General features: G+C 40.2%; 4 protein-coding genes across 12 annotated transcripts; 1 reads left to right on the forward strand and 3 right to left on the reverse strand.

The window, feature by feature from the left end:
* Positions 1-321: 321 nt before the first annotated feature.
* zgc:158258 (uncharacterized protein LOC791186 homolog) lies at positions 322-4,838 on the forward strand. Its single transcript, XM_026349650.1, has 4 exons — positions 322-380; positions 2,928-3,060; positions 3,148-3,343; positions 3,441-4,838. Exons 2-4 carry the CDS (start codon positions 2,956-2,958, stop codon positions 4,592-4,594), a joined length of 1,455 nt encoding a protein of 484 aa, XP_026205435.1. The 5' UTR covers positions 322-380; positions 2,928-2,955; the 3' UTR covers positions 4,595-4,838.
* Positions 4,839-4,904: 66 nt separating this feature from the next.
* kif17 (kinesin family member 17) lies at positions 4,905-12,395 on the reverse strand. Of its 7 annotated transcripts, XM_026348544.1 has the most exons (16): positions 12,233-12,395; positions 11,856-12,088; positions 11,528-11,674; positions 11,190-11,291; positions 10,739-10,928; positions 9,873-10,325; positions 9,623-9,714; positions 9,352-9,517; positions 9,148-9,245; positions 8,883-8,998; positions 8,376-8,604; positions 7,904-8,162; positions 7,739-7,800; positions 7,541-7,667; positions 6,988-7,125; positions 4,905-6,203 (listed from the first exon to the last, which is right to left on the reverse strand). In XM_026348544.1, exons 2-16 carry the CDS (start codon positions 12,084-12,086, stop codon positions 6,163-6,165), a joined length of 2,451 nt encoding a protein of 816 aa, XP_026204329.1. In that variant the 5' UTR covers positions 12,087-12,088; positions 12,233-12,395; the 3' UTR covers positions 4,905-6,162. The 7 variants fall into 7 exon arrangements, with proteins under 7 accessions (XP_026204329.1, XP_026204323.1, XP_026204328.1 ...); XM_026348538.1 differs by lacking the exon at positions 4,905-6,203 and having other exon boundaries at positions 6,294-7,125; positions 12,192-12,395; XM_026348543.1 differs by lacking the exon at positions 4,905-6,203 and having other exon boundaries at positions 6,294-7,125; positions 7,541-7,664; positions 7,739-7,797; positions 12,233-12,394.
* A 350-nt stretch (positions 12,396-12,745) lies between these two features.
* On the reverse strand, positions 12,746-18,806 carry sh2d5 (SH2 domain containing 5). The gene is given in 11 exon segments (XM_026348548.1): positions 12,746-14,067; positions 14,706-14,865; positions 14,959-15,064; positions 15,511-15,583; positions 15,585-15,695; positions 16,156-16,356; positions 17,362-17,508; positions 17,605-17,679; positions 17,761-17,841; positions 17,939-18,002; positions 18,653-18,806. Coding segments are annotated over 10 exon segments (1,212 nt in total). The 5' UTR covers positions 17,990-18,002; positions 18,653-18,806; the 3' UTR covers positions 12,746-13,860.
* An 843-nt stretch (positions 18,807-19,649) lies between these two features.
* On the reverse strand, positions 19,650-27,344 carry hp1bp3 (heterochromatin protein 1, binding protein 3). Of its 3 annotated transcripts, none has more exons than XM_026348545.1 (13): positions 27,248-27,344; positions 26,722-26,802; positions 25,708-25,888; positions 25,038-25,100; positions 24,775-24,931; positions 24,534-24,677; positions 24,375-24,434; positions 23,987-24,126; positions 23,612-23,702; positions 22,744-22,903; positions 21,673-21,784; positions 21,195-21,350; positions 19,650-21,099 (listed from the first exon to the last, which is right to left on the reverse strand). In XM_026348545.1, exons 2-13 carry the CDS (start codon positions 26,786-26,788, stop codon positions 20,577-20,579), a joined length of 1,854 nt encoding a protein of 617 aa, XP_026204330.1. In that variant the 5' UTR covers positions 26,789-26,802; positions 27,248-27,344; the 3' UTR covers positions 19,650-20,576. The 3 variants fall into 3 exon arrangements, with proteins under 3 accessions (XP_026204330.1, XP_026204331.1, XP_026204332.1); XM_026348546.1 differs by having other exon boundaries at positions 26,722-26,834; positions 27,248-27,330; XM_026348547.1 differs by lacking the exon at positions 25,038-25,100.
* Positions 27,345-27,754: the final 410 nt, after the last annotated feature.

The raw sequence follows: 27,754 nt of genomic DNA on the forward strand, positions 1-27,754 counted from the left end.
AATAAATGTTCTTCTTAGTTTGGTTAGAAAGTTGAACCTCCCTCTGCTGCCTGGCTGTCACAACACTCCTCCACATAAATAAGGAAAAATATAATATAACAATATGACAAAATATAAAAATACATGGAGAAGTAATAATGAAAACAGGAGTTGTGATTTCGCATTTGCACCGTGAACTGCTATCTTTAAAAAGGCGATGTGAATATAATCCTTTAAATATAGATGAAAAATAATTAGTATGGTGTCGTAAGATTACTTAACAACTGTTACCATAGTAACGGTACACACGCAGCAGCGCAACAACATAGTAACTAAGGCAAGAAACGACAGTACTACGTAACGCAGCATGGGGGTAATCCAATGATCTCCTATCGAGTACAGTAAGTATTAACTTTACTCCCTCACATCAAAGTAACTTTTCCATCTCACCGATCACCGGATTACCGATCACTATGGCCGCCCGCTGCCATGGCGACGCGTCTTAAGGTGAACGCTGCTCTCTGATTGGCTGCAAGCTTAGGGCACAAAGTCCGTGGTGCAGGTAGGTGAGAGCTGCTGCAGGTAGGTGAGAGCTGCTGCAGGTGGGTGAGAGCTGCTGCAGGTGGGTGAGAGCTGCTGCAGGTGGGTGAGAGCTGCTGCAGGTGGGTGAGAGCTGCTGCAGGTGGGTGAGAGCTGCTGCAGGTGGGTGAGAGCTGCTGCAGGTGGGTGAGTCCAGTGAGTCTTCATTAGTCCAGGCAGCAGCATGACTCCGTAACCCGGACATTCAGCAGGTATGTGGTCGACTCAGTTAGTTTACACAAACTTTCATGTTATATATATTTAGTATTAGGCTGTTTCTGACTGTCTGAAGGGTAATTATATAATTGGGGGCTTTTATTTCCTAACAAATCCTGTTTTTAAATTGTTTACCGAACGTTTGATCTATATATATTTGTGTTTGATCTATATATATTTGTGTTTGATCTATATATTTGTGTTTGATCTATATATATATTTGTGTTTGATCTATACGTTTGTATTTTGTATTAAGACCGTATTTGGGTCATATGTTCTTTATTAAAACGGAGATCTAGCCAAATGAATGATTGGAGGTCAAGTTGTGAGGGTTGAAATAAACTGGCAAAAAAGAACAATGATAGTTTCACCTTCTTGCATAATCTCCCTCCAATAATGCATTAACAACAATAAAACCTAGGCAAGTGGCTCCTTTATAGCCACAATCAAAACAAACCTGTGACTGTGTTATTGTGTCAGAGATTAATGTTGTAGGGAGTGTAACATGTGACTTAGATTTATAGCCTCAGCTTCTGCATCACATGGTTTTGTAAGAGCTGAACTTATCCTGGGTCAATATTAAAATGCAATAAACGTTATCTCAGAGTTTCCTTTGGTCTGATTCATATCCTGACCTATATGCAGAGGGACAGTAGTGGTGCAGCAGTAGTAAAGCAGGCTTTACAATTTTACAGGGATGGGATAACATGGCAAACCACGAACAGTAGTGCTTTTGTGTCTCCCCTGGCCCCTCTAGTATAGCTTTCCTCAGGTTGCAACTTCCAAAAGTCAATTTATTTTTGCTAGGATCAGACTGGGGGTTCCTTTGTACTTCATGTCCAGCTCTATTTCTGCAATACTGGTTGATTTATTATAAATCTTTGTTTGGTTCAGTAGATAGCTCATGCTCAGTCAATCAACTATACCTTTAACATCTAAAAGCCATATACAGTAAATGGATGAAGACAAATATTTCACCACCTAAAATTGATGCTCTTTTCTGTGGAAAAACCTACTACAAAATTAAAAATACTCTAGTCGGTTACAAACTGGATATCACATAGCTTTCAGGAGATTGTTGCTGCTGCTCTCCACTCCCTGAAACTGATCCGGCTGAGGAAGATTAGGAGAGGCATATGTGCTGTAATCTGAGTCACATGCAGTAAGAGGACTAGTTCGATATCTGTCAGAAACACACTAAGCTATGACACCAGCACGGTTGTGCAGTCAACAGAAAGCAGGGGTTCATCTGAGACACACAGGATGGTGCAAGTGTAATAAATGAAACATGACTCGTCCATGTGCTGCAGCTTCTATGGCCTGTTGCAGTGGTATTAGCATATTAACTACAGGCTACATATATTTTACATTACTGTGAATCAGTTGCCAACCATACTTCAATCTTCTAGATGGATTTCTCAGAAGCCACAAGTTTAAGTCGTCCACCACGATTGATATTCATTTACCTTGATTGTTGTTTTCTCCACAGCTACATTATAATTGCAGGGTAATTTAGTTGGGAGTGTTGTTAGAGGCATTTGTCCACATTGTGCACTCTTGCTAGGGATATAAAAGTAATTTAGTCACCTGTTGACACAAGTTTTATTATCTTTACATGTTTCATTCTAAACCAATATACATGGATCAGTCTGACCTGGAGCTGTCCAGACCCCTGTGGTGCTGATTACTTTTCCCCACCCTCTATGTCAATGAAAGTTTAGCTCACTTGACTTAACAATATTTTGTTAATTTTGTTGGCGTGGGTTCACCTTGTTTATATTCTTTAATCGATTGATCAAAAATAGAGGAAGACAGTTTTATTGCCAGGAAGTAGCCATATTTCTAGGTTATGAAACCCAACACAGCAAAGGCTATTCTGCCCAATGTCTGCACACATTTCCTCCATTATCTGTTAACCATCTTTACTTGCCCTAGGTAACAAACATTATTGTCTGGTTAAATAAAATATTTTCTAGAAGAAATGAGTAACACAACAAGAAAATACAGACGTGTGTGCAAGTTGTCCACAGACACACAAATGATGACAAATTATTTGGAATTTACTTTAAATGCTGTATAATATAGCTGTAATATAGTGAGTACATTTGCAATTTAACCATTACATAAACTCTCCATGTATTTGTTTTTCACAGAGTGACACGCGACAAGTAGGGCACTAGGATGCCCAAAAGTGATACCTGGCCAGGTAGCGTTGGATTAGAGACGATGACAGGCATGGACAGTGCTGGCAGCTGTGACAGCGTTGTTAGTGCTAATTCTGGCTTTGTAAGAGACTGACCTCACGCACTTTGATCTGTGAGTGTATTGTTCTAAAGACTTCACAAATATGAAATACTCTCTTATGTATTATAGAGTGATGACAGTCTGGGGCATCTCTCTGCTGAAGAGAAGGCTTGTCTCATGTTTTTGGAGGAGACTATTGATTCTTTGGATACTGAGGAGGACAGTGGACTGTCCAATGACGAACCCGACCAACTGCCTGGTCCCGGTAACGTTGCTACCAAACTGGCTGACCTTTCAGCCTCCATGAACAAAACCAAGTTCAATGGTAAGTTAATTTCTGTGGTAGATTCAGAATTAGCTCTACAGTAATAAATTAAGTGAAGCACATTCTAGTGATAAACATGCTCTTGTTTGTCTTTTAGGTTCACTGAAACCTGTATCTACAGAACCCTTAAAGGAAAATGTTGACACCAAACCCATGTATAGCTACCTGGTTCCTACACCTCTAGTTTTGGCGGGTAGCCCTCCACGTTCTCTGCCCGGTACTAAACTGGACAATCCCCCAGACAAGAACCTACGCTGTAAGGCTCAGGTCACTCCATCAAGCAACAACGTTGGCCACAAAAACCAGAAACCTGTTGCTCCCCCAGTTCCTTTAGAGGTTAATGTGGTGATACCTCCTCCAACAAAACCAAGGGACTACTCATTCAGACCAGCTGAGGGTCCTTTACCTAGAGGACCTCTGTCCTATGATGCGCTCGTTCATCTGCGGAGGAATGCCTCAACAAAGAAGACCCCCTTGTGTCCCACAGTTGATCACACTATAGACGTGGCCAAGCATCATCCTGCCACAATGGAAGGTCAAAACCCTGGAAAACTACCAAGATCTGACGGATCCCATTTAGAAGCGTCCAAGTCTAAGAGTGGTCCTCCAGTTATGGCCCCTAAACCTAAAAGGATTCCTGCCAACATATCTGTGAAAACACAAAATGAAGTAATGTCGACCTCTGACTTGTCAGACAGTGTCAAGCATGCTTCAGATCCCCAGGTAGTGAGACTGGAAGCTTTGCAGAAACTTGGCCTCTTAAAGGAACAGGAGCAAGAAAACGAGACAGTAACTCCACCGTCTCCCACTAAATCCCACATCTCCTCGTTGGACCCACTACCCAATAGATTTATTAGAGGTCCACCAAATGTTAACCCATCAAGGTCCCCATCATTTAGTTATTCTCAAGTGGCCACAGAGCCCAAGAACAGGTCTCTACAGAGCAGTTCCAGTTTCCACCACTGTTCCAGACGTGACCATCAGCCTGTATCTACACCACATCCTGCTCAAGTCAATGGGTTGAGAGCAGCTGGTCTGGAACGCTCTGCTACGCTGGACAACCACAAAAACGGTGGAAATGGTCCTGAGCTGCGACACACAACAGCAGCTGGACAAAACAAAACCAACACCGCAGCTCAGCCCGTATCCCACAAGTCCTCAAACGCAGTTCCGTACACTGTGATGGTGGTGCCTGGGATGGGAACTGATCGAAAAGAAGCCCTCAGAAAGCTGGGACTGCTCAAACAATAAGATACGTAAACAGCAGCGGTAAATACAGTGCTCCATTCAAGAGCAGCATCAGCTTAAAGAGAGTTAGAGCATTAAATTAGATCTTGGCACACGGGCAAACTAAAGCAGAAGAGGATAAAGAAGAGGAATCATTTAAAGGGCAATACAAGCACTTTTAATTTGGGTCATGGTTGCATACTTATTTGAGGGCAGTTTTTTCCTATGACTACTGTTCATCTGTACTTAAATTACATAACAATGCAGCATTTCGAGTCCCTGAGGCTCTGGATTTGCTAAACATTATTTGTAATAATTCAGCAATAAAAATTTATATTGTAACAAGCCTTAATGTGAACAAAAAACACATTTTAGTATGGGGCTACGGTTGTGAAGCCTCATTAAGGGTTTTCCATTAATTTTGCTTCTTTTTCCTAACATTGTAGGAACTTTGTCACTGCCCTCAAATTCTACAGGAGACATTAGCTCAAATCAATGGAAATTTCAACTTATGTGCCTTTAAATGGACTGTTGAGCATTTTTTGGTTGTGCAGCTCATGATTTTAAAAACAAAACTTTGTAAGTATTTTGCTGTGATTTTTTAGTGTTTTCTAAGCTGCAGCAGCTATCTGCAATACATAAATAATACAATGTGATGTATCAATAGATCACCTATTTGTTTCTACTACTCTTTTATACAGTATAAATTGTTGGACGGTCTTAAAATATTTGACAAGCTCATCCAGAATGAATAAAATGATAATGTGATGATTTCTACCTACTCTTTATCTTAATAACAACATTTTTTTAAAAGCATATTTGAATGATGCAAGGTTACTGTTCTGTTTCGACAGTTTGCTCTGGGATTTCATATCTCATTTCCTCAAGCTCTTAATGGTTTTGCTTTTACAGACTCAAGGCACAAAGACACAAAGTTCCACTTAATTCAGTCAAACCTCTATCCCTGTGAACCAGCACAGTGACTTTACATCTCAGCATCATCCAACACCTCACTTACAGAATGTCTATCAGTCATACGACTCATCTTACACGCCTCTCGGGCAAAGAGAAAGCCTTCTCAGCAGCCTCCATTATCAGATTATCTTGAGCCCAACCTCTGTGTGAACTTAGCAGACCAGTGCTTTCCTTTCTCTGAATTCTTGGTATCGTTGCATGCAAGACTTTTAATTCCTACTCGTGACTTATCTGAATGGCTATTAGTGTGTTACGTAACAGTCCTGAAGCCTGAACTGAATTAGATTGGGTTGATTGTTACAAGAATCAATTACAGCTGCCTTTTGTACCGTTATCTCTCAGTAAGGCCAGAGGCTCCTGTACTGGCTAGTACCTCTGTCTAGTGTGTCTGCGCACAGGGTGTCAGATTTTGAAAGTGACACAGGTCTGTGTAGGTTAACAAATATAAAAAAATAGATGAAGAAATTTTAGCTATAGCCAGAACAGGAAATATAATAAATGGAAATACAATTTTTCTGATTTGGCAGGTGCTTTTATCACAAGCGTCTTACAACTAGGATACAAGGTACAAGGGTCTTGCCTAAGGACTCCTACTGGTGGTTGGCCACAGCCGGGATTCAAACCCTGGTCTCGAGCTGCAGAAAGAATTGTTTCCTTTCTACAATATATACAGTATACAGAGCACAGGAACATCAAAATATATCAAATAATATATTATTAAAATAAATCTGTGCAACCTTATATCAGGTTTTACTAATATCAAATATATATTATAGTTCAAACATTACAGGTTATTTAAACTTTATTAGACTTTAGTAAAGTCACACCAAAATCCACAATGCTGAGCCCAGAGGTCAGAGTTATAAATTAGCCTCTTGGCTAAAACACATTTACAGTAAATGCTAATTACTGTGCAATGTCCCTGAAATATAGAAAAATAAATAAAACATTTAATATGAGTTAAATGTCTACAACTAACTTTAAATTGCTTGAAAAAGTAAATTAACCATAAAGTGAAAGCATTAATTTATTTGATCTGTTCAGCAGCAAGTGCAGAATTTTAAGTGTTAGATAAGCAGCAGAAGAAAACTGGAAATTAGGAAAATACATTAGGAGTTGAAGTCTCACAGTGGACAAATGTAATTTAAGCACAGTGCAAAAATTAAAAGTTGCAATTATCGTACTGTAGGAAGCATTTTGTTCAAAAGTAACATTTAAAATATGATTTACTGTGCAACAACTGACACAACTGGACTGTACATATTCATTTCTGTTAAGCAGTGGTTATCAAAAATTCAACTTATAATCATTTAAAATCAATGTGTAAGTCAAAACCAGCTGACAATGAAATGCAATAGTGTAGGTAGGCCATGGGAAATTCCAGTCCTTTCATATCTCCTCATTATAGATGTGAGGTTTGCTTTTTTTGCGCTTCACCTTACCATTGGATACATGGACACCCAATGACTCCAGGCGGAAGGGACGAGGCAGCATGGCGTCCGAGCTGACAGGTGGGTTCATGATGGCACCGCTCACATTCAGGTGGGTCGCCCCATTAACCAGTGGAGGAGAGTGGATAGCTGTAGAGAGAGCAGCAACATAAGAAGCAAATATGACTGCTGCTGTATCTCTATTAAAAACTACAAACAATTTTTATTTTGAGAAATTTGTTTAATCATTAAAGGTCATTATTTTGCAACTATAATTTTTTTTATACATAAAAAAATTAAGTTTTCCAGAGGGTTCTCCAGTGTAAACTTCATTATTTTTGTTCAGGTTATTATGATCTTGGCTTTATTAAGTTGCTCCCACTAGAAGCACTGACCCTTCAGAAACCAAACACCAGAGTTGCACATAATGATGACATCATGCATATTTAACACGGTGAGAAAGATCTGACATCACTCTGTGATGGTTTAATTCAAAATTAACTGAACTACTATATGTCATTATTTGTAGTCTCTCTTATTTATTAAGTTAGTATCAGTGAGTTACTTTTGTGTCCCTTTGTAGCATCACTCCCGAGCAGCTGGCTGGCTCTCTTTGGTTTGAAGTAGTTGTTAACGATGTTCTCACTGTCACTGCGGTCCAGCATTTCCTTATATCGGTCCTCTTCCACCTGCTAAAACAGACAGGGGTGTCAGTTTTTGTGTGACTAGCGGGTTTGTATAGAACATAAATACATAAACGCACCATGAGCGGCTCTCCACTGTCTGCAGCTGAGCCTCTGTGAGGAGAATTATTTGGAGGAACTGCTATGAGAATTAAACAAACCAAAATCATTTACTCATGTATAGTCTTATTAGCTGCATCATTACTAAACACTTTCATACTATGTGCCGCCTTCATATGTTTCACCTGAAGGCAGCGTTGTTTTCTGCACTGTCACATCTGGTAGTCTCCAAATGCCGTTTTCCTCATCCCATACTGCTTCTTTCTTTAGACGGTCCAGGTTGCTGTAGTTGCAGTCACGTCGCACCAGAGGCACCATGCGCTCCAGCAGGCCATGCAGCAGTTGGCCCTCCCTCTCCAGGCGCCGAATAGTCGCCAAGTAGTCGTTCCTCTCCGCCTCAAATTCTGCCTGCAGGTCACGAATCTCCAGTTTGGCTGCTTTCAGCTGTCCCAACAGATTTATGTGATTTTATGGCTGGGTGGTAGAGCACATAACTCAGCTCTTAACAATTAACATTGCAAAAACTTTGCAATGTTAATTTAACACATAATCTATTATGAATTATTATGCACCTCTAGCTGCAGCCAAAATTTGTGTTTTTCTTGAGACGAAAAGAATCTGTTACTCTACATTTGTCCTATGTTTGCTGTGACCTACCTTGCTCTGCATCTTTAACAGCATTTGGCTTTTAGCATAGACTTCATCCTGGATGCAATTGTAGACATTCAACAGCACATTTTCACTCTCTTCATTGTTCTGTGACAGAGCCTGTACAAGCTGAACTTTCCTTAGGTGTGCAAGGTTCTTCCTCTGCCTGTGTTTCTGCTGCAATTCTTTGTTTCTGGCCTGCTCTCCTCCTACCACCTCCTGCTCCAGCTGCTGCAGCCTGTGGAGTAGACCGGACGAATAGGGATGATGCATGATGAGTAAGTAGTAAAATAATCTCAACAAACTATGTTAAAACTGGAAACAAATAATTAATCCCATTGACAAACCCTGATATAAATATGATATACTCATCACATTTTTCATCTAACATAAATAACATAAAATAAATTATTTCTGCACTGTCATTAGACATAACATGCAAGACACCATGATGATAACGTGTCACACTGTGCACGTATGTCTGTGTGGGTAGGTTTGCCATAGATGCCTACAAACCTTTCCAGGGCATGTTTCTGGTCCAAAGTCCCTTCTGTGTTTATACAAGGTGAGTCTAAGGGCCCATCCCTGCGTGGACTTTTCTGGACACCATCTTCTGCACTAAGCTCATCAGGCTGCCTCCCCAACATAAAGAATAACATCCGATTTTGAATAATGCACTGTTAAATCTTTGTTGTCAGTAATTATTTCAGATAGTTGTTCCCTCATTTAAGAAGTACAACATTTTGTGCATGTAGTGGTGTAGTTGTACTCTGGACTGTACCGTGGTCAAAGACATTTCTGCAGTTGTACTCTGGTGCTCTGGATCCGCACAGAGACAGAGCTCTTCTTCTGCAATCTGTGTTATACAGCTGGTGCTCACTAACATTGGGGAATAAAACAATATAAAGCAATGTCAGGATGTGCAAAACTACTAAAACTACATTGTAGTATTGTTTGTTGGTATGGTGATATTAAATTCTGATACCATTCTTTTGGACAGAGCTCCCTCTGCTGGCCTGAGTCTTCTCCAAGGGAGATAGCTTGGATTCATATGAGGAACGCAGGGCAGCAATATCCTCTTGTAGCTTTGCTTTGGATTCCTGCTGCGCATTGTAGTCAGCCTGCAACTTGGCCAGCTTTTCTTCGTACTCCTGTGGAGAGAGTTGTATACAGACCCATAAATCACAGGATTCTTATTCAATACATGTAGGGATAAGACGTGATTATGTGTTAGTGTGTGAATAGCCTTTAGTTGCCTCTTTAATCTTCTCCTTGTCGGCTTCTGTAGTGCTGGACTGTGGCCTTGAAGAAAGATCAGAGCACTGCTCAGACAACTGACTGGCCAGAGCTGCATGATAAACACAAAGACAACACAAGACCTTTATAGCACATAATAAAACTCATTTATTAAACAGTGAAACATCTCACAACTGCTACATTTAAATCATTCAGCAATATTTATATAAAACATGTTATCTAATCACAAAACACAGATCTTTCATTTACTTGAAAGGTTAGAAGAGCCCGGCTGGCCTGACAGGAGTGCCCGCAACTTCTTGATCTCTTCTTGATACTCTCGGAGCAGAGCGTCCTTGGGGTCCTCATTGACACGGGGTCTATTCTGGATGCTTTTAGCCCGGTTTGCATAGCGCAGAGTGCTCAAGCTTTCCTCATAGTTGTTATCTGCAGGGGAGAGACAGGCGATCATCAAGGTGCGTGTATTTCCTCCCAGAGAGTCCTGCAGTAGCCTCGTCAGCTTGGAGTCTCGATAGGGTATGTATTTGGAGCGTCCATCAACCAGGGCAGAGATGACGTTTCCCAGTGCCGACAGAGAGAGGTTGATCTTGGTGGCCTCACGTAGCCGCTCACCAGTCGCACCAGTTTTCGACTGACGCTCGCTTCCTGCCAGGTCAACAAGGTTGAGTTTACCTGCTCGTAGATGGTCTTGGCCAGCTTCATCTTAAAATATGTGGTGATAAAGAGAATGGAACTTTAACAGTTTGTCCTCTGGAATTTTCAATTATGCAATAAATTCAGGTGAATACTGTCAAACAAAACATCTGCAGGAAATACAGATATTTTCAATGCAAAGTCCCCAATATAAATAAATAAATTTGACAATTTTTGTACTCCATCTTAGAATATTGATCTCGCTCTTGATGACTTGTGTACACCATAGACTACAAGAGAAAACTGATCTTGAAAACACGCTGAGCATGTCTTAATGGTGAGGTAAATTTCACTTGAATGTTGCTGCGGGCATTATTAAACTCTACAACATGCCCCTACATGCAAGTATTTCTTTATCACACAGTAAACAGATGATAAATATGATTTAGTGTTAAAAGTACAGTATAATAGTTTGTGTTTACCAGTGCTGCAGATCTCCAGGTGGATGGAGAAGATTGAGTGGGAGCGGGAGGAGTCTTTGTTCATTAGCGTGTAGGCCACTGCCCGGTTTTTCCAGCCCTGCAGTATAATTCTCTCACACTCACCCACACTGTGCACAGTGTGCATGGAAAGGTACTGCACATAGACCCCGCGCTCTGGGTGCTCTTTCAACTAGTCATTCATCAGCCACACACACACAGAATCAGAATTTGTCACCCTGCTCAAACACATTGACCTTCAAGGACTCATGTAACTACTGTGCTTTTAAATCACCATAGCAACTCCTACAGTACTGTGCACAAAACATAGGCACTATGTTCACTGTCTGAGAAACAGGTTTCATAATCATTGACCTTAACTAAACAAAAAAACATGCTTGGCATGTGATGTTGCAGTGTAGTCTCTTTTATCAGGAAAATTGTGCTTCCTTACTTCCAATCTCTGTTTGGTGTTGTTTCCCAAAAGGTCTCTGATTTCTTCATTGTATATCTCCAAGTAGGAGGCCCTCACCAGGAATTTTGTATTTTCTGCACACTAGCTTGTACATACACATACATACATATATATATATTAAAAGATTCTGAGGACACAAGTTCAGGCAAGTCTGGACAAAGACAAAAGCATCAAACTGTAGAAGGTATGCACACGGCCCAAATGCAGCAAAAGCTACACACAGTAAAAGGCCTTTGCACTTTTGGCATGAACTACATATACATTTGTGAGATGGATGAATGTGGTAATATAATGCTAATTAAGGTTGCCGAACCTACCTGAATACTCTCAAAGATGTGCTCAAAGGCCCGTGGGATGACTCCCCTCTGCGATGCAGGGTCTGACAACCCCTGCATTGTGAAAGACTTACCACTTCCAGTTTGTCCATAGGCAAAAATCGTGCCATTGTAACCCTCAGTGACACCCTATATAGAAAAAGAAAGACCCTACTGACCTTTGGTAATGACAGCACACTGCAATATTTAGGCTACTTAAGATTGACTGAGGGTATCCAGTGACAACAATGCTACCTTTGTAATGGCTATGTGTCCATACTGCTGAGTGCAGGTATGGAAAGAAAAACACAAACTGTTTCCAGGTACTTACCTCGACCAAAGGATAGGCAATCTCATTGTACATCTGCTCAGTGGTTTGATCAATGAAATAGGTCCCATCAAAGGTGAATTGTTTGGGTGGCTCATCTGCTGCTCCGGGCTTCTCTATGAAGCACTGGCACCGGTGCAGGTCCATGGACAGCGCCATCTTCGAGCCCAGAGCCTTCTCCCTGTCATTCAGGGGCCTGCACCTGACCACCACCTTCACCGACTCTGACCCCATGTCTCACCATTCAAATGACAGATGATGGCAAAGAAAACACGCTCAATATGCTTTATAAATACATGTCTACAGAGCTGAGGTGTAGCAAGATCCGCTAACGCTAACCTGGATAGTGCAATGAAAAGGTCCGTCTACTAAACACTCACAAAGTCCAGAAAGAAAGGCAAATGACCAGTGTACACCACACACACTATATCTAAAAAACAAATACTACATCCGAGAGGAGGCAGAGATATATCCAGAGTGCTGTCTGCCTTTGTCAGGCAGCTTAGCTCCGTGTCGCAGCAGGTTTCAGCCACTGTGCTTCTAGTCTAAAGGCATCTGGAAGTTGCCTAGCAACCGCACACAACGGTCAGAAACGGCGGCCATTTTGGCGAAGAGGAAGTGAAGGCGAAGGGTGAGTGGTTAAAAATATTATAAAAACTTTTCTACATTTACATTGTACTACAAATCATAAATCAATAATTGTGAATTAAAAATGGTCACCTTCTAAATCATAGATCACTTTTATACAATTGTGAAGTAGAAATGTTCAACTTCTTAGCTGGAACGAGAACTCTGATGATGGGGTTTCTCCATCCATCAGTTAGCTACTTGCCATCCTTTTAAATGTAATAAATCTAAAATAATTAAACATTTAAATACCGACTAACATTTCAGCTACCCTTCCAACATTGTGCAGTATATTTATTTATTAGCCCAATGTGTGCATCAGTAATGACACCATAAAAACATTTTTCCAAACATTTAAGCTAAGCTAAACTTAGCACTAAATGCTAGGCAGCAAAAAGAGATCACAACAGCTGGTGTTTTATATACACAATAATTGATTAAAGAAATCAAAACGCATATCAAACCTATTTAACGTTTTTAAAATTATATTTGACAGATAATGGTATACACCTTGTTTGCTTGTATTAGCTAGTCTACACTTCCTACAATCCTCAAGAAGATCATTCAGATCATTGTTGGTCAACATGAACCAATCCAGTATTTCCACAAATAATTAAAATAAACTGCACACTAAACACAATAATTTGGACAGTCAGAAACACCTTTCAGTGTAAACAGTACATTTCAACAGCATGACAAACCACATCTAAAGTGATCACTTCATACAGTTACATCAACACCTCTCTAACTGTGGCGACCAAAGCTGAACATGACAATCTGATTAATATAACCGGATTATTTGGCCACTGAGTCTATAACATTTTTTATAAAGTAAGTGCACAAATTCACTGTGGGATATAAAATATAACTGATGTCATGGCCACATTGTCTTACACTACGACACATCACTGTGCATAGTATTTCAGCTTAGATTAAGATTAAAGATTAAAATTCAATTAAACCATAAAACTTGATCATATATATGAATGCAACGTGTTTACAATGCAAGAAAAAAAGAAAGACAAACAATTATGTCTTTGCCATCGGGTGCAACAATATGAGTGAGTTCAGGAATTTAGTTTCACATCTTAAAACACCAATGAACTCTGATGCCTTAGAGCAAGCACATAGAGATATAAAAATATTTTTGTAAAATTACATTTAAAAAAAACATAAGCAGCAAGCACAACATAATAAGTACCCTTTGATTAAATTACCTGTACAAGTGCCAAGACTTAATAGGTGCATTCTGTTTTACTGTTTGTGAAGACTCCCAATAACACCATGCGTGATAATATACAATATGTGCCAAAGAAAGAAAATTGTGTCACTTATTCTGGATCCCAGGCGTTTGCAGTACACCCATTCCAGTGTCCAGAGTTTAAACCCATTCCTTTTTGTGGATACTTTTAATTTTGGTTTTGTTCAGGCTCACGTGAAGCTTTACAGGCTGCTGTTTGCTCACATTTTCCTCCCACTCGTAACAGTGGTTTACCCGGGCACAGCTCAGCAGACAAGGCAGCTCATGCGGGGTCTCCATATAATATTCAATCAGCTCTGCTATGGAACTGAACTCAGTCTTGCATTTCTACAAATGAGATGAAGAAGCAAAAAACGTTATTACAAAACCACACAATACATAATAATTAAAACATACATTTATGTTATTCCTCTGAAGAAATATTAGTACAATATACTACCAAATGGATATGTGCATGTATAAAAATAATCGTAAAAATGTACTATATAACTATATATAATTAATGCTTTCCTTCTGAAATTTATAAAACGATCACTATAAATTTGCAATTTTCTTACAGTTTCCCTTAATGTTTATGATTTTGTGGGATAAAGTGTGATTTGAAAAAAATTTGTGAGATATAATTAGTAGGAACATTTGTGTTGCAACTGCAGCATTACAGATTTTATACTGAGATAATGTTGCAACTAAAAATATAATTGTCAATATCACTTTTTGCTTTTTATGCTTTCATATTATAGAAATAATCATACAGAAAAAAGTGGAGGTAAATGAACAATTGTCCTGCATAGAAGAGAGTACTACAATTAAATTCATTTTAATTACAGTTCAGGTTGTCCTAATGCTGTTCTATGGGATTCTGCACACGAATTCAATCCAAATAGATGCATGCATATCAATCAATCTATCCGGCTTGCTTTTTGCTCATAAAAATGTTTGAGATTCAGCTTTTTTAGAACTATTACCTCAAGGAAGAATTTCCCTTTACGAGTGTTTTCTATGAGGTGGGTGACCATACCAGAGGGGAAATGAACGATAAGAGAACCACATTTGGGTTTTTTAGGATGGGGGCACAGGAGGAAAGAACCCAAAACATCATCAGCAAGCAGAGAATAACTGCTATCACTGCAATATAGAGGAGATGTCATTACAAACACAGAGGAAAAAAAACATAAAGCCAACGAAAGCATCTATGGGAGGGTGTGAAGGAACACTCACGTTGCGATACCAGCCCAACACCACACTGCCTGAGCCAGTGCTTCTTCGGTTTCTGCCAGGCTTGGGGTGCTGGATTTTCTCCCCGGTGTTTTTGTTTGCTCTTTTTCTGTTTAAAAGATTAGAGGAGAAAACATTTGTTTGAATTCCAATAAGTTGAAAAGTGGAGATACTCCACCAGGCGTGTTTGTGTGGGAAAACATCCAATGTTATCTGAACTCAGTGGAGGGGGTGTTTGGTTTAAACATAACATAGCATGAACAAGATGAAGAAAGCAAGGTGGTGACGAAATAACCCACAAAACCAAAGCTGCTGTTTCAACATGTTGAATCTAAGAGTCAAATTACTATCAGTAAGAGAAACTAAACAGTGATTAGCTTTTTATTTGTACAGTTTGACTCGTGAGATAAGACCCAAGTAGTCTAGATCACAAAAACTACCCCCTGACACCACAACAGACAGTGAGTGACTACCCATCACCTAACACTGAGGGTTTGCTGCTTTACCTAATCAACTCTTTGATTCTTGTAAGCACACTGTGAACACTCGGCCCACCTTGTGACGCACTCAGTTGCTCCTGAACACTGCGCTGTTTGAGCGGTGTGAAAGTGAAGGAGCGGTAAGCACCCAGAACGCAGTATTTTGTTACGCATTGCTTCCTTGCGCGTCAAGGAAGGGGAGGACATAAGGCAGGCTTCATCTTGGTTGTTGTGCAGCTCTTCGGAAGGCTTTCGATTTTTCTGCAGATGAGAGAGAAGTTTATATTTACTGAATTTGATTATGAGGGTCGCAAGATTAAAATGGTTTTCATGGTAAATCTGTGTCAAATTATACATAATACATTAACCAGAATTTTTCGGCTAATGTAATGCTGCAGACATTAAAGATAATGTCTACTGTGGTAATGCTTACAACATTTTACACTAGGGTTAGACATAATTAAAAATTATTAAATCGCTGATCTTGGAGAAGGAGTGGGGATACATGCTTCTTGAGGGTTAGGGTTTAATTATTAAATCAATTAAAATTATTACAATCAATATTAATAAATCAAAACAGAATAGTTTTCAATTAATTTTCTTTCAATGTACTAGGCTAATGAATTCTGCACTGCCATAAAAAAATACAGCTTAGAGGATTATTATTTTTTTATTTAAATTGAGAACTTATCTTTAATAGAACAAGAGATAAGGTCCAAACCTTGGTGCCTGGCAGTAACCCTTGAAACGGGGCTCTTCTGAAGGACACCAGGGCACTGACACTGAGAGGGAAACCGTGGTTGAGCAGTGAAGGGTTACGACGAGGGGCTGAGCCACCAGACTCTTTTTGGGCCTCCTCTGGGTGCTTCTCTAGGTACGACAGTTGAAAACAGCGGCACAGCAGCAGGTTCAGAAACTGTGCCTGCAGAAGAGAAAGTGAACACAGAAAACTGAATTCAGTCAGTGTTGGAACAGTGTTACTGTTATAATGCAGGTTCTGCAATACCACAATGCTATTTGATTAGGTTCTTCTGTGAAAAATAAATTGATTTACATATTTAGACAACTTGCAAATTGGGGGAATAAGGCATCTAATATAAATATTTATTTAAGAAATTATATCACAATGCACGAATTGACCCAGTATAAAGTAAAACCTTAACTTTCCACCACTATAACTGTCTTTAACACAAAATGAACAGATGCTGTAGGAGTTAATGGGCTGGAGCCGTGTTACTTGGGTACCACACACCAGGATTATAAGGTTAAACTGTTTAATGCATTACAGATGGCTGGGTTAGAGCTTGTCTCTCTACCTATGATTGATGTGTGTGAGGGTCTCCTTCTTAGGTTACTGTCTCAGTGATATCAAAGTCTCTCCACACCCTCACTAATGGTGTCTGACAGACCTTTTTCAGGAATGTGGATGTTTCCAGACCAACTTGATCTACAGGACCCAACAAGGCCAGCAGGGCAACAACAACAAATTTGGCGTGGCTACACCTTCACTGTCATGCTTTGTTGGGTCCATTAGAGTGGGGAAACTTAATCTATTATCATTCTTATTGGTACATAATGAGGTGACACCGCATCTTTCCAACATACTGCTTTAACCCAAAACCAAAGGTATAATCAGCCAAAAGTGGAAACACCTGTGTGGGTGTGCTGGGCATTCAATAAAACAAATCTATATTAGAATCATTTGTTTTTCTTAAGATTAACAGTTTTAAGCCATTGCAGTTGTGTTGTTGTAATACTGTCACAATTTTCTGGACTGTGCTGGATGTAGGTGCAGAAATGTTCCTCTTATTTGCCAATGTCTTTAAGATACATTCACTTAAAAATTATTAATAATTTCAAAATCCCTGTTCTTTCTTTCTTTCTTTCTTTCTTTCTTTTTCCTCTCTTACCAGAATTATTTTCTTACCGCTCTCGCATGCCTAGCTTGAAAGACATGACAGTACAGTTGGGCATCAAAGCTGCCAGGGTTGTGGGACACAAAGGCAAATTGGGCATCACTAGGCCGAGCAGTGGACAGAGAGACTCTACGCAGGGCATGTGCCATTAGGAGGGTCTGAGGACAAGAAAAGGGTGACATGAGACGCGAGAACCAGAAGATGCATCAAGACTAAACTGTGGGTATGTATGGAGACAAAATCACCATCCTCACCGTTTCATCCTCATCATAGATTTTCACTCCTTTAATGGAGAATTTTAGGGACACAGGGCGTCTCTTCTTGCACATCTGAAACAACCCAATAAATATTAGCTAATGTATTCTGCATTAAACAGGTGTTAGCTGATGTTCAGGTGGATCAGGACTTACTTTAAAGAGCTTCATCTGAGTGTGCAGTTGCTCTATCTGCTCATCCAAACAGCAGTCATCCACAGTAAATGAGCCCACATACTTAACAGCAAAAACATTAGTTTGGATTTTAAAAAATAAATGTGCACACAAAAACAATTTATATAGATAGATATTAAAATAGCATTTCTGGAGTTACCTCTGCTGATCGTGTCACTGTATAATCTTCTGGGACTGGTGCCTCCCCCATACTGCTTGTTTATCTAAAACCAGACACAAGATTTAATTAAAGCCTGTGAAAACATACATATATTTACTTAATCCTAAACTTTAGTCAAACAATCACAGAAGTACAGCCACAGGGAATTAAAAACCACTCAACATAAACTATAGTCAACAGTGAAAATGTGGAACATACAGGAAGACAAGAAACCTGCTTTAAGACTTTTAACTTTCCCTTAAATAAATACTTCTGTAATGTTTTCGTATATTACTGAACCGTTTTACGGGACACTAACATTTTAACTATCCTTATCGCCTTATGCGTCGAAGTCGCATATAAGGGAAATGTTTGTGTATTAAGAGCTTATCAGTGCCGACATGCTCCGACCTGTGGGGGAAGTCCGACAAATCAGAAACACCGCAGTGGACTAAACCTTTGAGGCGTTTCCGAGTCCAACAGTGTCAAACTGACCCGGTCCACAGGTTACACCGAAACTTTTCTATCACACAAACTCACTTTTATCCGTCGCAGACAACCACCGCCGCCTCCGCCCTGTCTGTCTCCTCCTCACATGCACTGACTCCGGGCTCCTCACCTTTACCTGCCGTCCAGGTGCGCTGCTGCCGCTGGTCTGAGGCGGGGCTCAACGGAAGAGAAGCCGTGGAGCTCGGGGAGAAAGAGAAAATGTACCTGAACACTTCTCAGCGGAAGATCACTCGTTGATCCACCGTGTGTGCCTCCCTCTGCTGCTCCCCCTGCTGCTCCCCCTGCTGCTCCCTCTGCTGCTCCCTCTCACTCCCCACACATCTTTCCAGCTCCGCGCGTTCCCGGTGACCGCTCGTTGCGCCACTCGACCCAGTGACGTCACACGCCCCACGGCGTGAACTTCTTCAAGTACTGGTTTTATCATAAAGTACAAATACCACATTTACTCGATTGCCACTAGAGTATTTCTATTTTATTCTACTTTTAACTACGTTGTAGAAGGAAGGTTGTGCTTTGTATTCTGCTTCTTTTACCTGACTACTGTAGTAACTTTTCAGAGATGAATCACACAAAGTAGAATTAACAAATAAATCTCTTTATATGTTAACCTGACACACACATTTCTGATCCCTGTATATCAATACTACTAAACAGTGTATGAAGTAATAAAGATTAGATAAGATTAGGTAAACCTTCTGAAAATGAGTTCTTGTGTATAATCCGTAATTTAAGTATATTTTACATGACATATTTAACTTGTTATCAGAGTAGATCTACACTGTAATAAATAAAGTATTTAAATTGGGGCAGGTTAAGGTCTCAGGCGGTTTCCAGGAACCTAGATTGTCAGATCATGTTTGCAGTTGTGTACTGAAGTTTGGTCATCCCCAGGCAAATTCCATATTCTGTTGATTTTTGCAAACAGCTGTATACTTGATTGATGCAACTTATTGCCAGACACTTCAAATCAAATCCAGGTGGGGGTTGAGCTCCTCCAAACATTATATGGTTGACAGGGTAGAAAAGAAACATGTACCGACCCACAATTCTGTACTTTTTTTTTCCTTTTTTACTGTAAGTCTTTAAATTTAAATGATTCTGAAATGGTTAACAATATCATATAGTCAACACTTTCTAATGGAATCAGGAAAGAATGTTTTCATATTTTCCTCTGTGTATATAATTAAAAACGGCAAAGGTCTACAAATATAGCCATTTTATTAATGACTTGGGGGGGGAAAAAGCTTAACAACACAAGGAATACATGCATGCAGGGTATGTATGAGCTATTGTCCTCCTTTGTCTTATTCACAACACACATTTCTTATGGTTTGTACTGTGTTACAGCTGTGAAGCAATAAAATCAGTTTATGTATATGCCTGTTTACACATATTTAAAAAAACAACCCTTCATGTGACTTGTTTTGAAATTAATACTATCATAGTCTTTAATCCTCAACCCGGCAACTGCAGGACAAATCTCTCCCAATGGGATTTTTTGTTTGTTTGAAATAAACAAATAATAGTAATATAATTATATTAGGACAAATGTGGAGAAAAGTTCAGGTTGTGGTGAAGTGCTGCACGGCCAAAATATCATAAATTTTATCTCAGGACACAGGACAACAGCTTTAAAATCTGTCTTTTATAAAATATTAACATTAGTAACCATTTAAACTTTTCACCCCATGTTTTTAACTTAAAATGGTCATTTTCAAGCCTCCCAAACACTGATATCTGACTTTGTTTCATATTGAGAATGTGTGCTGCCGTCACCTACAGAGTGAACGAGGAAGAGATATAAAAACAGGAGTCACTACATGGCTCTAGTTACAGTTTGTCTGATCTGGCTAGGCTTTCCCAAGCTGGCAGCTGGTCACAAATGTGTTTAACGGTAACACTAACTGAGCTTTTCTACATATGGTGATTAAAAAGAAAATTCAGAAACTCTCAATGTACAGTAAACATAGGTGGTAGGATAACGTTCTTATTCTACAGTACAAATAAAAAAAAACTACTGCCCCATTAAAAAGGGAGAAAATGATAAAAAGAGAGAGAGAGCACTAGAACAAAGCGGCAGACTGCTGCATATTCAGAGTGGCCCAGTTCGTTGAAGGCGCTCTAGGACTCAGTACTTCCCTCTCTTTGATTTACGAGTCGACTGCTTGCTGCTCTTCACTCCTCTTTTGACTACGGGCTCCTCAGAGGACTCTTCAGGCTCGGGCCGTCTGGACCCACCCTTCGTCGCCGGCTTTTTCACTGCAGGCTCCTCAGGGGACGACTCTTCAGGCTTAGATCGCTTGGACCCACTCCTTGTTGTCTCCTTTATGGGTGCAGGCTTCTCAGAGGTTGACTCTGAGGACGCAGGTCGTTTGGACCCCCTTTTGGTCAGCTTTTTGACAGCTGGTGTTTTGGGCTTTTTAGCAGGAGCTCCTCTCTTGACAGGTGTTGCTTTAGACGGCGGTGTGGATTCCTTCTTGGAGACTGACTGTTTCTTTCCCGACCTCTTGGCAGAGGTCACTGCTTTCTTGGCCGGAGACTTCTTTGTGAGGACGTGTCCCCTGCCTTTAACTTTTGACTGGCTAGCACTTCTGGATTTCTTAGCTGGTGGAGGATGACGAGCCTTAGGTGGAGGCCTCTTCTGAGGTTTCCTGAAGGTAATTTGAACAGGCAGCAGTTACATACATAATGTTGCATTCTTAGCATAAAGTAAAACGTTGTCCATTCTAGACACTTTTACACCCACCTCTTAAGGACAGGAGCTTCATCCTCAGACTCTTCCTCTTCTTCTGACTCTTCCTCTTCCTCGTCAGAAGAATCGACTGTCCGCCTCCGCTTAGGTGGAGCTGGAGCGTTTTTCTTTGGAAGCTCTTTAAACTTGTCTGGGTACAGGATGGTGGGACTACAGAAAAGAATAAAATTTAAATATCTGACAAGACAAGTATGTAAACTGCATCACATACAAATAACCTAAAATGTGGTCACAAGAGTGTATGTAATCTGAGTAAATGTTAATTTTGTTCTCCTCCAGAGAATGCTACTACTTGATCAATACGGCATAAAACTGAAAACAAATAGTACTCTTTGTGGTTCTATGTACACAGGAATAGACTATAACTGTGAGTGCTGGTAAACAATACTTAAACAGACAGAATCTCATAAAGACATTTTATTTTGAGCATGAAACAGGTTAAATAGTATCTAGAAGTATCTAGGTAGAGTACCTTGGGTAAAAAGGGAACGAAAGCTGGTAGGTCCCTGTAAAGCCGTGACCGGTGATCTGCTCCATCCACCCAAGCACTTTACATTTTGTCAGGGTCCTCCTCAGATTGGCCACTAAAAAAAGAGAGATTTCCCATTTAGCAGTGCCAGTTTGGATACACAAACCTTTTTACACAGAGCTCACCAGGCAGAGATTTGGATTCACGTGACAAATGAAAAGACAACAAACATTAAAAAAAAAGTCTTTGAAGTGTGGAATTATGCTGATTAGTCACTATTGACACAGCTTCATGGTTCAAGGAAAAAAGAAGTATTAAAATATTTATATACGTTTTTAAAGTAATCCAACCAAATCGATTTCTTACGGTTCACTTTCTTTGTAAAAATAGAGTAGGTGTACATTCTGGTTAATGCATTTCAAAGGACTGATTTACAACACATTTTTACGACCACGTCACGGTTATTTCAGTGTTGCTGGAGGCAAAACAAAGGAAAACTGGAGGAAATCACGTTTTTTACTGACACTAGCAACTGGTATGAGATAAATTGTTAAGTTAGAGCCAGTACTCCTTCAATTCTGGAAACGAGCAACTTGGCAAGATGTCATTTTTGATAGCTGATGTATTCATAGATGTGTAATGTCATCGCTGAATAAATGAGTAGCGGTTGCAAAGTCTGGTCCCACTGGTTAATATTAACTTCCTAAACTAACACTTGGTCCCAGAAGCTCAATGTATATATTCAAATGTATTCAGCCACTGTTAATATGCAAGCTAACAAAACTTGCCAACTCCCAATAAGGAATATGATCAGAAGCTTATTTTGCCTCCAGCACTGTTCAGCCCATAAAAAATGTGTTTACTAAGTGTAAAGACATGTATATGGACATCTAAGAGGTTGGTCATAATGAAGGTATAGGAGGAATTAAACTAAAGCTTTTCTGAGTGAAGACTGAGGAAATCTTCCAACTTTAGACCATTAATTTAAAAATACCTTGTTATACCTCTGAGTGAAGCCCAGTTTGACATTACCCCAAAAAGAAGTCAGTTGTCAGCATAGAGAGGGCGTCTCACCTAACTGGTACTCTTTTCTGTCCTTGTTGGCATCTAGTAGGTATCTGCGTAGAGTGGTGGTGCTGCAGGTTTTAGGCTCATTCATGGCTGTGATGGCGGCTGTGATGGCGTCTTCCAAGGCACCCCCCTTCAGCAGGACCTGGTTCCCAGTTCGCTTCAGCTTGGACATTCAAATACATATATCTTTAGGAGACATGGTTTGGTTTGTGGTGTCAAAAATGTCAAAATTCTGGTTTCAGTTTCTTCTTTTTTAATGGTTTTATTAAGGTTCATATAATTGGGTTTTGGACTGTACTGGAACAAGACTGAAACAGGGAGTAAGAGAGAGAGATCATCATGTGTTTCCTAGGCCTTTAAACATTTTATTTCTTCCTGGTTTTAATGTTTAGATCACAGAGGACATAACCTAGCCATATCTTGTGGTATCTATAGTACTAAAACATAATTTCCAGGTATGATCTTCAGAATAGTATTGTATCTGATGCTGGATAGTATAGTGTAGTGTAGTGTAGTGGTAAGATCACCACCCTCCATGTTGGACACCAGGGTTTGAATCCTGGCCTACCTTACCCTGCCTACGCTTGTCTCACTTATAAGTTGCTTTATGATTAAATGTAAATGTAATCTGTCTAGTTTTGGGGCTTTTAAGTTCCAAGATGACCATGCAAGCGCTTAAGGCCTGGTGTTTTTTTACTTGTTTGCTTGTTATTTTAATGTTTACAAGAGCACAGATCATGGACTGCTCAAGACGGAAACATCTTTGTCCATCACAGTGGATTTAATTTTATCAGCAGTTGAACTATGTAATATTTGCTGAAAAAGTGCTTTTCACTTGATTCATGTGCTTCCAAGTCATTTATAAATTTACCTGGAAAGTCCCTCTGGCTCCTTTTCCTGTGATCTGCTCCAGTTGTCCTTTCTCCACTGCCTTCACCAAAGCTGTCTTTAGGACCTCTGGTCTAAGAAAGAGTCCGTCAACATAAGATTAATATATTCAATAAATCTATAACACAATTCCACACGATTCCAGTTTTAACAAAGGATAATTTTTTGTTGCTGTTTGTTTTAATCAAAGAAAAAATAAAGCAGGCTAAAATCTCACATCATGAATCGTTTAATATTTCATTTTGTCTTTACTGTCTTTATTGGCCAGATTAAGTGGTTGTTTTTTGGAAAATTATATATTAACTAATGAGGAAATATAAAATAACCAACAGGTTAAAATTACTGTAAAGCTCTGCACCTGCTTTCAATGTTGAGGCTGGGGAAGTGCTGCTCCAGGTATTTCTTGATCAGATTGTAGGAGGCCTCTTTGGGCTCACAGAGCCGAGTGATGATGAGGGGAAGCGCGTCTCCCAGTGACTCCTGCTTCTGAGCAGCTTTCTAAAACACCATCCATTTACAGACATGACGATTACAACCAAACACATCCCAGTCTCATAGGGAAAGATGAGAGAGGGAAACTGTTGACACTAAATCCTTAGATTAGATCTGTTAAATTTTATACTCTGTACCTGACAGCAAGAATTTCAAAATCATTCTATTCAAGTTTACTGTTCTGATTTACTGACGTTCAAAAATACACTAAAGTGAAAGTACTCAGTTCCCTTCCTAGCTCTGCTGTAACTTACCTTAGATGAAGGTAGCTGCTTCCCAATGGTGAAAGTTCCTGAAAGGCCTTTACCCTTCAACTGGGCCAGAGAAAAAACAAAACAAGAGTCAGCAAACCTGAGATATTTCCTGGCCATATTTTAGTCACATTCAAATATATAAATAAATATTTACTTTACCTGTTTAATAGTGCCCTTCTCCAAATGTTTCTTCATTGCTTTCTTGATTAGAAACTTCTTCTTGTCAAGCTCCATCCCTGGGTATTTCTTCACAATGTATTTCATGACAGACTGGTATGAAACCCCAGATTTGTCGTTACAAGACTGCAAAGAAAAACGACGAGAAATCGCTTTAAACCAAAAGTAAAAAGCACAGGTAACCGACTGTGCTGAGAGATGCAGTTATAAAGGTTGTACACACTGTAATAGCTTCAATGAGGATGTTATCAACTTTGTTCTGAGTTCCTGCAAAGTTGGTAACAGGAAGTTTTTTCCTGGCACTGACACTGGCCCACGCAGGAATCGTCCTTTTCACCTTCTTGACCTTGGATTTCTCGTACTTGTAGCCGTCCTTCAACCTGTCACCAAAAAGGAGCAAAGCACACGTTCAGTGAAGCGGCTCGTATCTTTAGAAGCGATATTTCACTGTGATGGTTACCACCCTTATCTTTATCACATCCTCACCTTAGTAGGAGAACAAAGCAGTGTGTTGCACACTGTCCAGCCGCGCAGTCCTTGCATTTGTCACTTTGTCCGTTTGTCACCGACGGGAAAAACAAAATTAAGTTTCAGAACATCTGTCTTAATGACCACCATAGTAATTTGACACTAACTGAACTTCTGTGCTAGTGACCTGTGTGCAGAAAGGTGAATGTGGGCTTTGTCTGGGAGAAGAAAAGGAGGAGAAATTACTATAATTACAAGTTATTAAGCCAGGAGTTATATCCCTAGTTCTCCATCACCTATAACTAAATTGAAGGTTAAGTTCCTGAGTTCCCATACATGTTTTAGACAACTGGTTTACAAAGATATCTTAGTTAATTAATTGTCCAAACAATCTATTACCTATCTATGATCTATTTAATCAAAATAAAATGGCGCAAGCATCCTCTCCTCCTGAACTCCTCCAAAACTGCGGACAAATGAGCTGGTACATCAATTCGATAACCATGTAAGGAGGGAATGAATGTGGCTGTGACAGGTCACGTCTTTTGGAAAAGCAACACTGCAGCCACGAGAGGTGCAGTCTGCTGTTATCCAGTAGTGGTAAGGATCACATAAACAGATAAAAGTGCTATCAGAGTGAAATATCGCAGTGTTCAGAGTTGCAGGCTAGCTCTCTGGTGAAACTCACTCTTTCTTCTCCGATCCCTCGCCTCCCTTCTCCGGCGCGGCTCCTTCGTCGGCCTTCTCTCCATTCTCTGTGGGCTGTGTCTCGCCCGCACTTGCGCTCTCCTCGACTTTGGCTGCTGCGGCTGAAGACGCCGCCTGCTCTTTGTCAGCAGAGGAAGACTCCTCTGAGGAGGCCTCAGGCTCTGAGAGGGGAAAACCATTGAAATTAAAGTACACAAAATATGTGCTGCTGATATTTTAAACATGAGTTACGTCTCTATGTCTGTGGACACACTAATATTTATTGATTTATTGGACTTTTGCAGGAGAGTTTCTTCTCTGACCCAAAGATCCAAGCTCATAAACGTGTAACTAACATTTTGTTTTGCACTTTAGTTAGTTCTGCTTTTGAAGAAATAAGATTCACACTGCATACATAATTTAGAGTGAGAACTGATAGTCACAGTTCAAATAGCAAATTAAAAAACAAACAATATGTACATAATTTTAAAATTCATGTCAGTTCAGGTCACAAAGGTCAATTCTGGGTTGGTTCTTTTTAAAAACACAGAAAAATAGGAAACATGCAACACAAATCTCAGGCTGGAATTGCTTTTATTTAATATGTGTTTTTAAAATTTCATGTTCCTTTAATTTCTCCTACAACTGGTAGTTAAAGGACTGTCAATACCTAAAGTCTCAGAGAGCGACTCTAACTGGCTACTACTGAGTAACCTGAACCAGATTGTCTGCACCATCACATCGATTATACTCACTGTGTGTTTTATTTTTCCTCCTAAGAGACGTATTCTAATTTGGAGAACACATGCACCTACATTATCAGTGAGGTCTACAGACTTCCTTCTGTGATGAGGGGTTGTATAAACAAACTTGGGGGGCGGTCACAGACCCATCTACACACTGCAGTGTGTGACTGTGTACTGTGATGGGAACTGAGTCCATAGTAATGTCTGTGTTACTGATTATGGTGCGTTCACGGGTCTTTAGCTCAGGTGATGGTCGACCCCGGCCTCACCTTTATCTGCTGCAGCGGAGGGGGCCTTCTCCTGGGTTGGAATCGCTGCTGCTCGGCGAATCGGCATTACAGCGGATTTATCTGGATGGAGGAAACAACACGCATCTGATCACCTGGAAAACACATGGGGACCACAGTGTTGTGAAGCCCCCTCTGTGCACTGAATGTGCGTGGGGAATAAAAGGGAGACACTGCCAAACCCACTTCATTCATTGAGGCCCATTCTCCCCAAACACAAGAAAAGGTGCGCTTATATTTGGATAAACGTGCGCCGCCTGGCTTATCCGTCTTTCTTTGCCAACGTATTTCGATCATTCACACGCGAGCCACAACAACAGTTGCGTGAATTTTTCAGCAATTTCGCCATTTTGTCCGTCGGTATATACACACACAGTGATGGCGTCGTACAAGGCTGATAAAATTCATTTCAGTTGCACGGAGTCAAAAGCCAATGATTTATTTCCAGCGACCGACCGTGCAACTGAATATTTAGCTCGTAACTTATCCCAGTGCGACTAAAACTCACCTTTTACTTGTGGAGGATCACTCAGATACTTTGGTGTAAATTTCTGCACGATCCTTTATTTAGATTTCTCTGTTTTCGAGCCCCGCCCCATTCAGACCGTTGGTGACGTCGCGGCGTCACGCACGACGTCGGAGAATTCCCACTGTCATGGCCGCCGGGGCTAACCGTCGCTAACCGGTTAGCTTCAGGGGGCAAACCTCCGTAAGGTTGTGAGGGACCTGAATTCCGTTTCCCACGTAAAATCGTCATACACGTTTTCTCTTACTTCCACCTGAACCCACATTTCAACCTAAAGGTCATGTCGTATGATCTTTAAACCGACTCAACCTATGTACAACTAGCTAGCAGCCCACTCCTGAACATTGGGAACTAACATACTGTAGCTCTGTCAAAAGAGAAACAACCGTTGGAAACCGGCTAACGTTAGGTTCCAATAGTCGGGAGTAGATTCTGACCCAACTACAGTATTTACATTTAGTAAATACATAAAAGTAAAGTGGTTTAATA

The sequence above is a fragment of the Anabas testudineus genome, chromosome 5 (genome assembly GCF_900324465.2).
Source record: "Anabas testudineus chromosome 5, fAnaTes1.2, whole genome shotgun sequence".
NCBI lineage: Eukaryota > Metazoa > Chordata > Actinopteri > Anabantiformes > Anabantidae > Anabas > Anabas testudineus.

Coding starts and splice junctions, on each gene's coding strand:
- hp1bp3 (XM_026348545.1), bottom strand. CDS start 26,788: ATGCCGATTCGCCGAGCAGCAGCGATTCCAACCCAGGAGAAGGCCCCC. Junction 25,889..26,721: donor CTCCGCTGCAGCAGATAAAG/GTGAGGCCGGGG, acceptor TTCCCCTCTCAG/AGCCTGAGGCCTCCTCAGAG. Junction 23,703..23,986: donor AGCCTCAACATTGAAAGCAG/GTGCAGAGCTTT, acceptor ACTCTTTCTTAG/ACCAGAGGTCCTAAAGACAG.
- zgc:158258 (XM_026349650.1), top strand. CDS start 2,956: ATGCCCAAAAGTGATACCTGGCCAGGTAGCGTTGGATTAGAGACGATG. Junction 3,061..3,147: donor TTAGTGCTAATTCTGGCTTT/GTAAGAGACTGA, acceptor TATGTATTATAG/AGTGATGACAGTCTGGGGCA. Junction 3,344..3,440: donor GAACAAAACCAAGTTCAATG/GTAAGTTAATTT, acceptor TTTGTCTTTTAG/GTTCACTGAAACCTGTATCT.
- kif17 (XM_026348538.1), bottom strand. CDS start 12,086: ATGGGGTCAGAGTCGGTGAAGGTGGTGGTCAGGTGCAGGCCCCTGAAT. Junction 10,326..10,738: donor CCTGGAGATCTGCAGCACTG/GTAAACACAAAC, acceptor ACATATTTTAAG/ATGAAGCTGGCCAAGACCAT. Junction 9,518..9,622: donor ACAAGGAGAAGATTAAAGAG/GCAACTAAAGGC, acceptor CTCTCTCCACAG/GAGTACGAAGAAAAGCTGGC.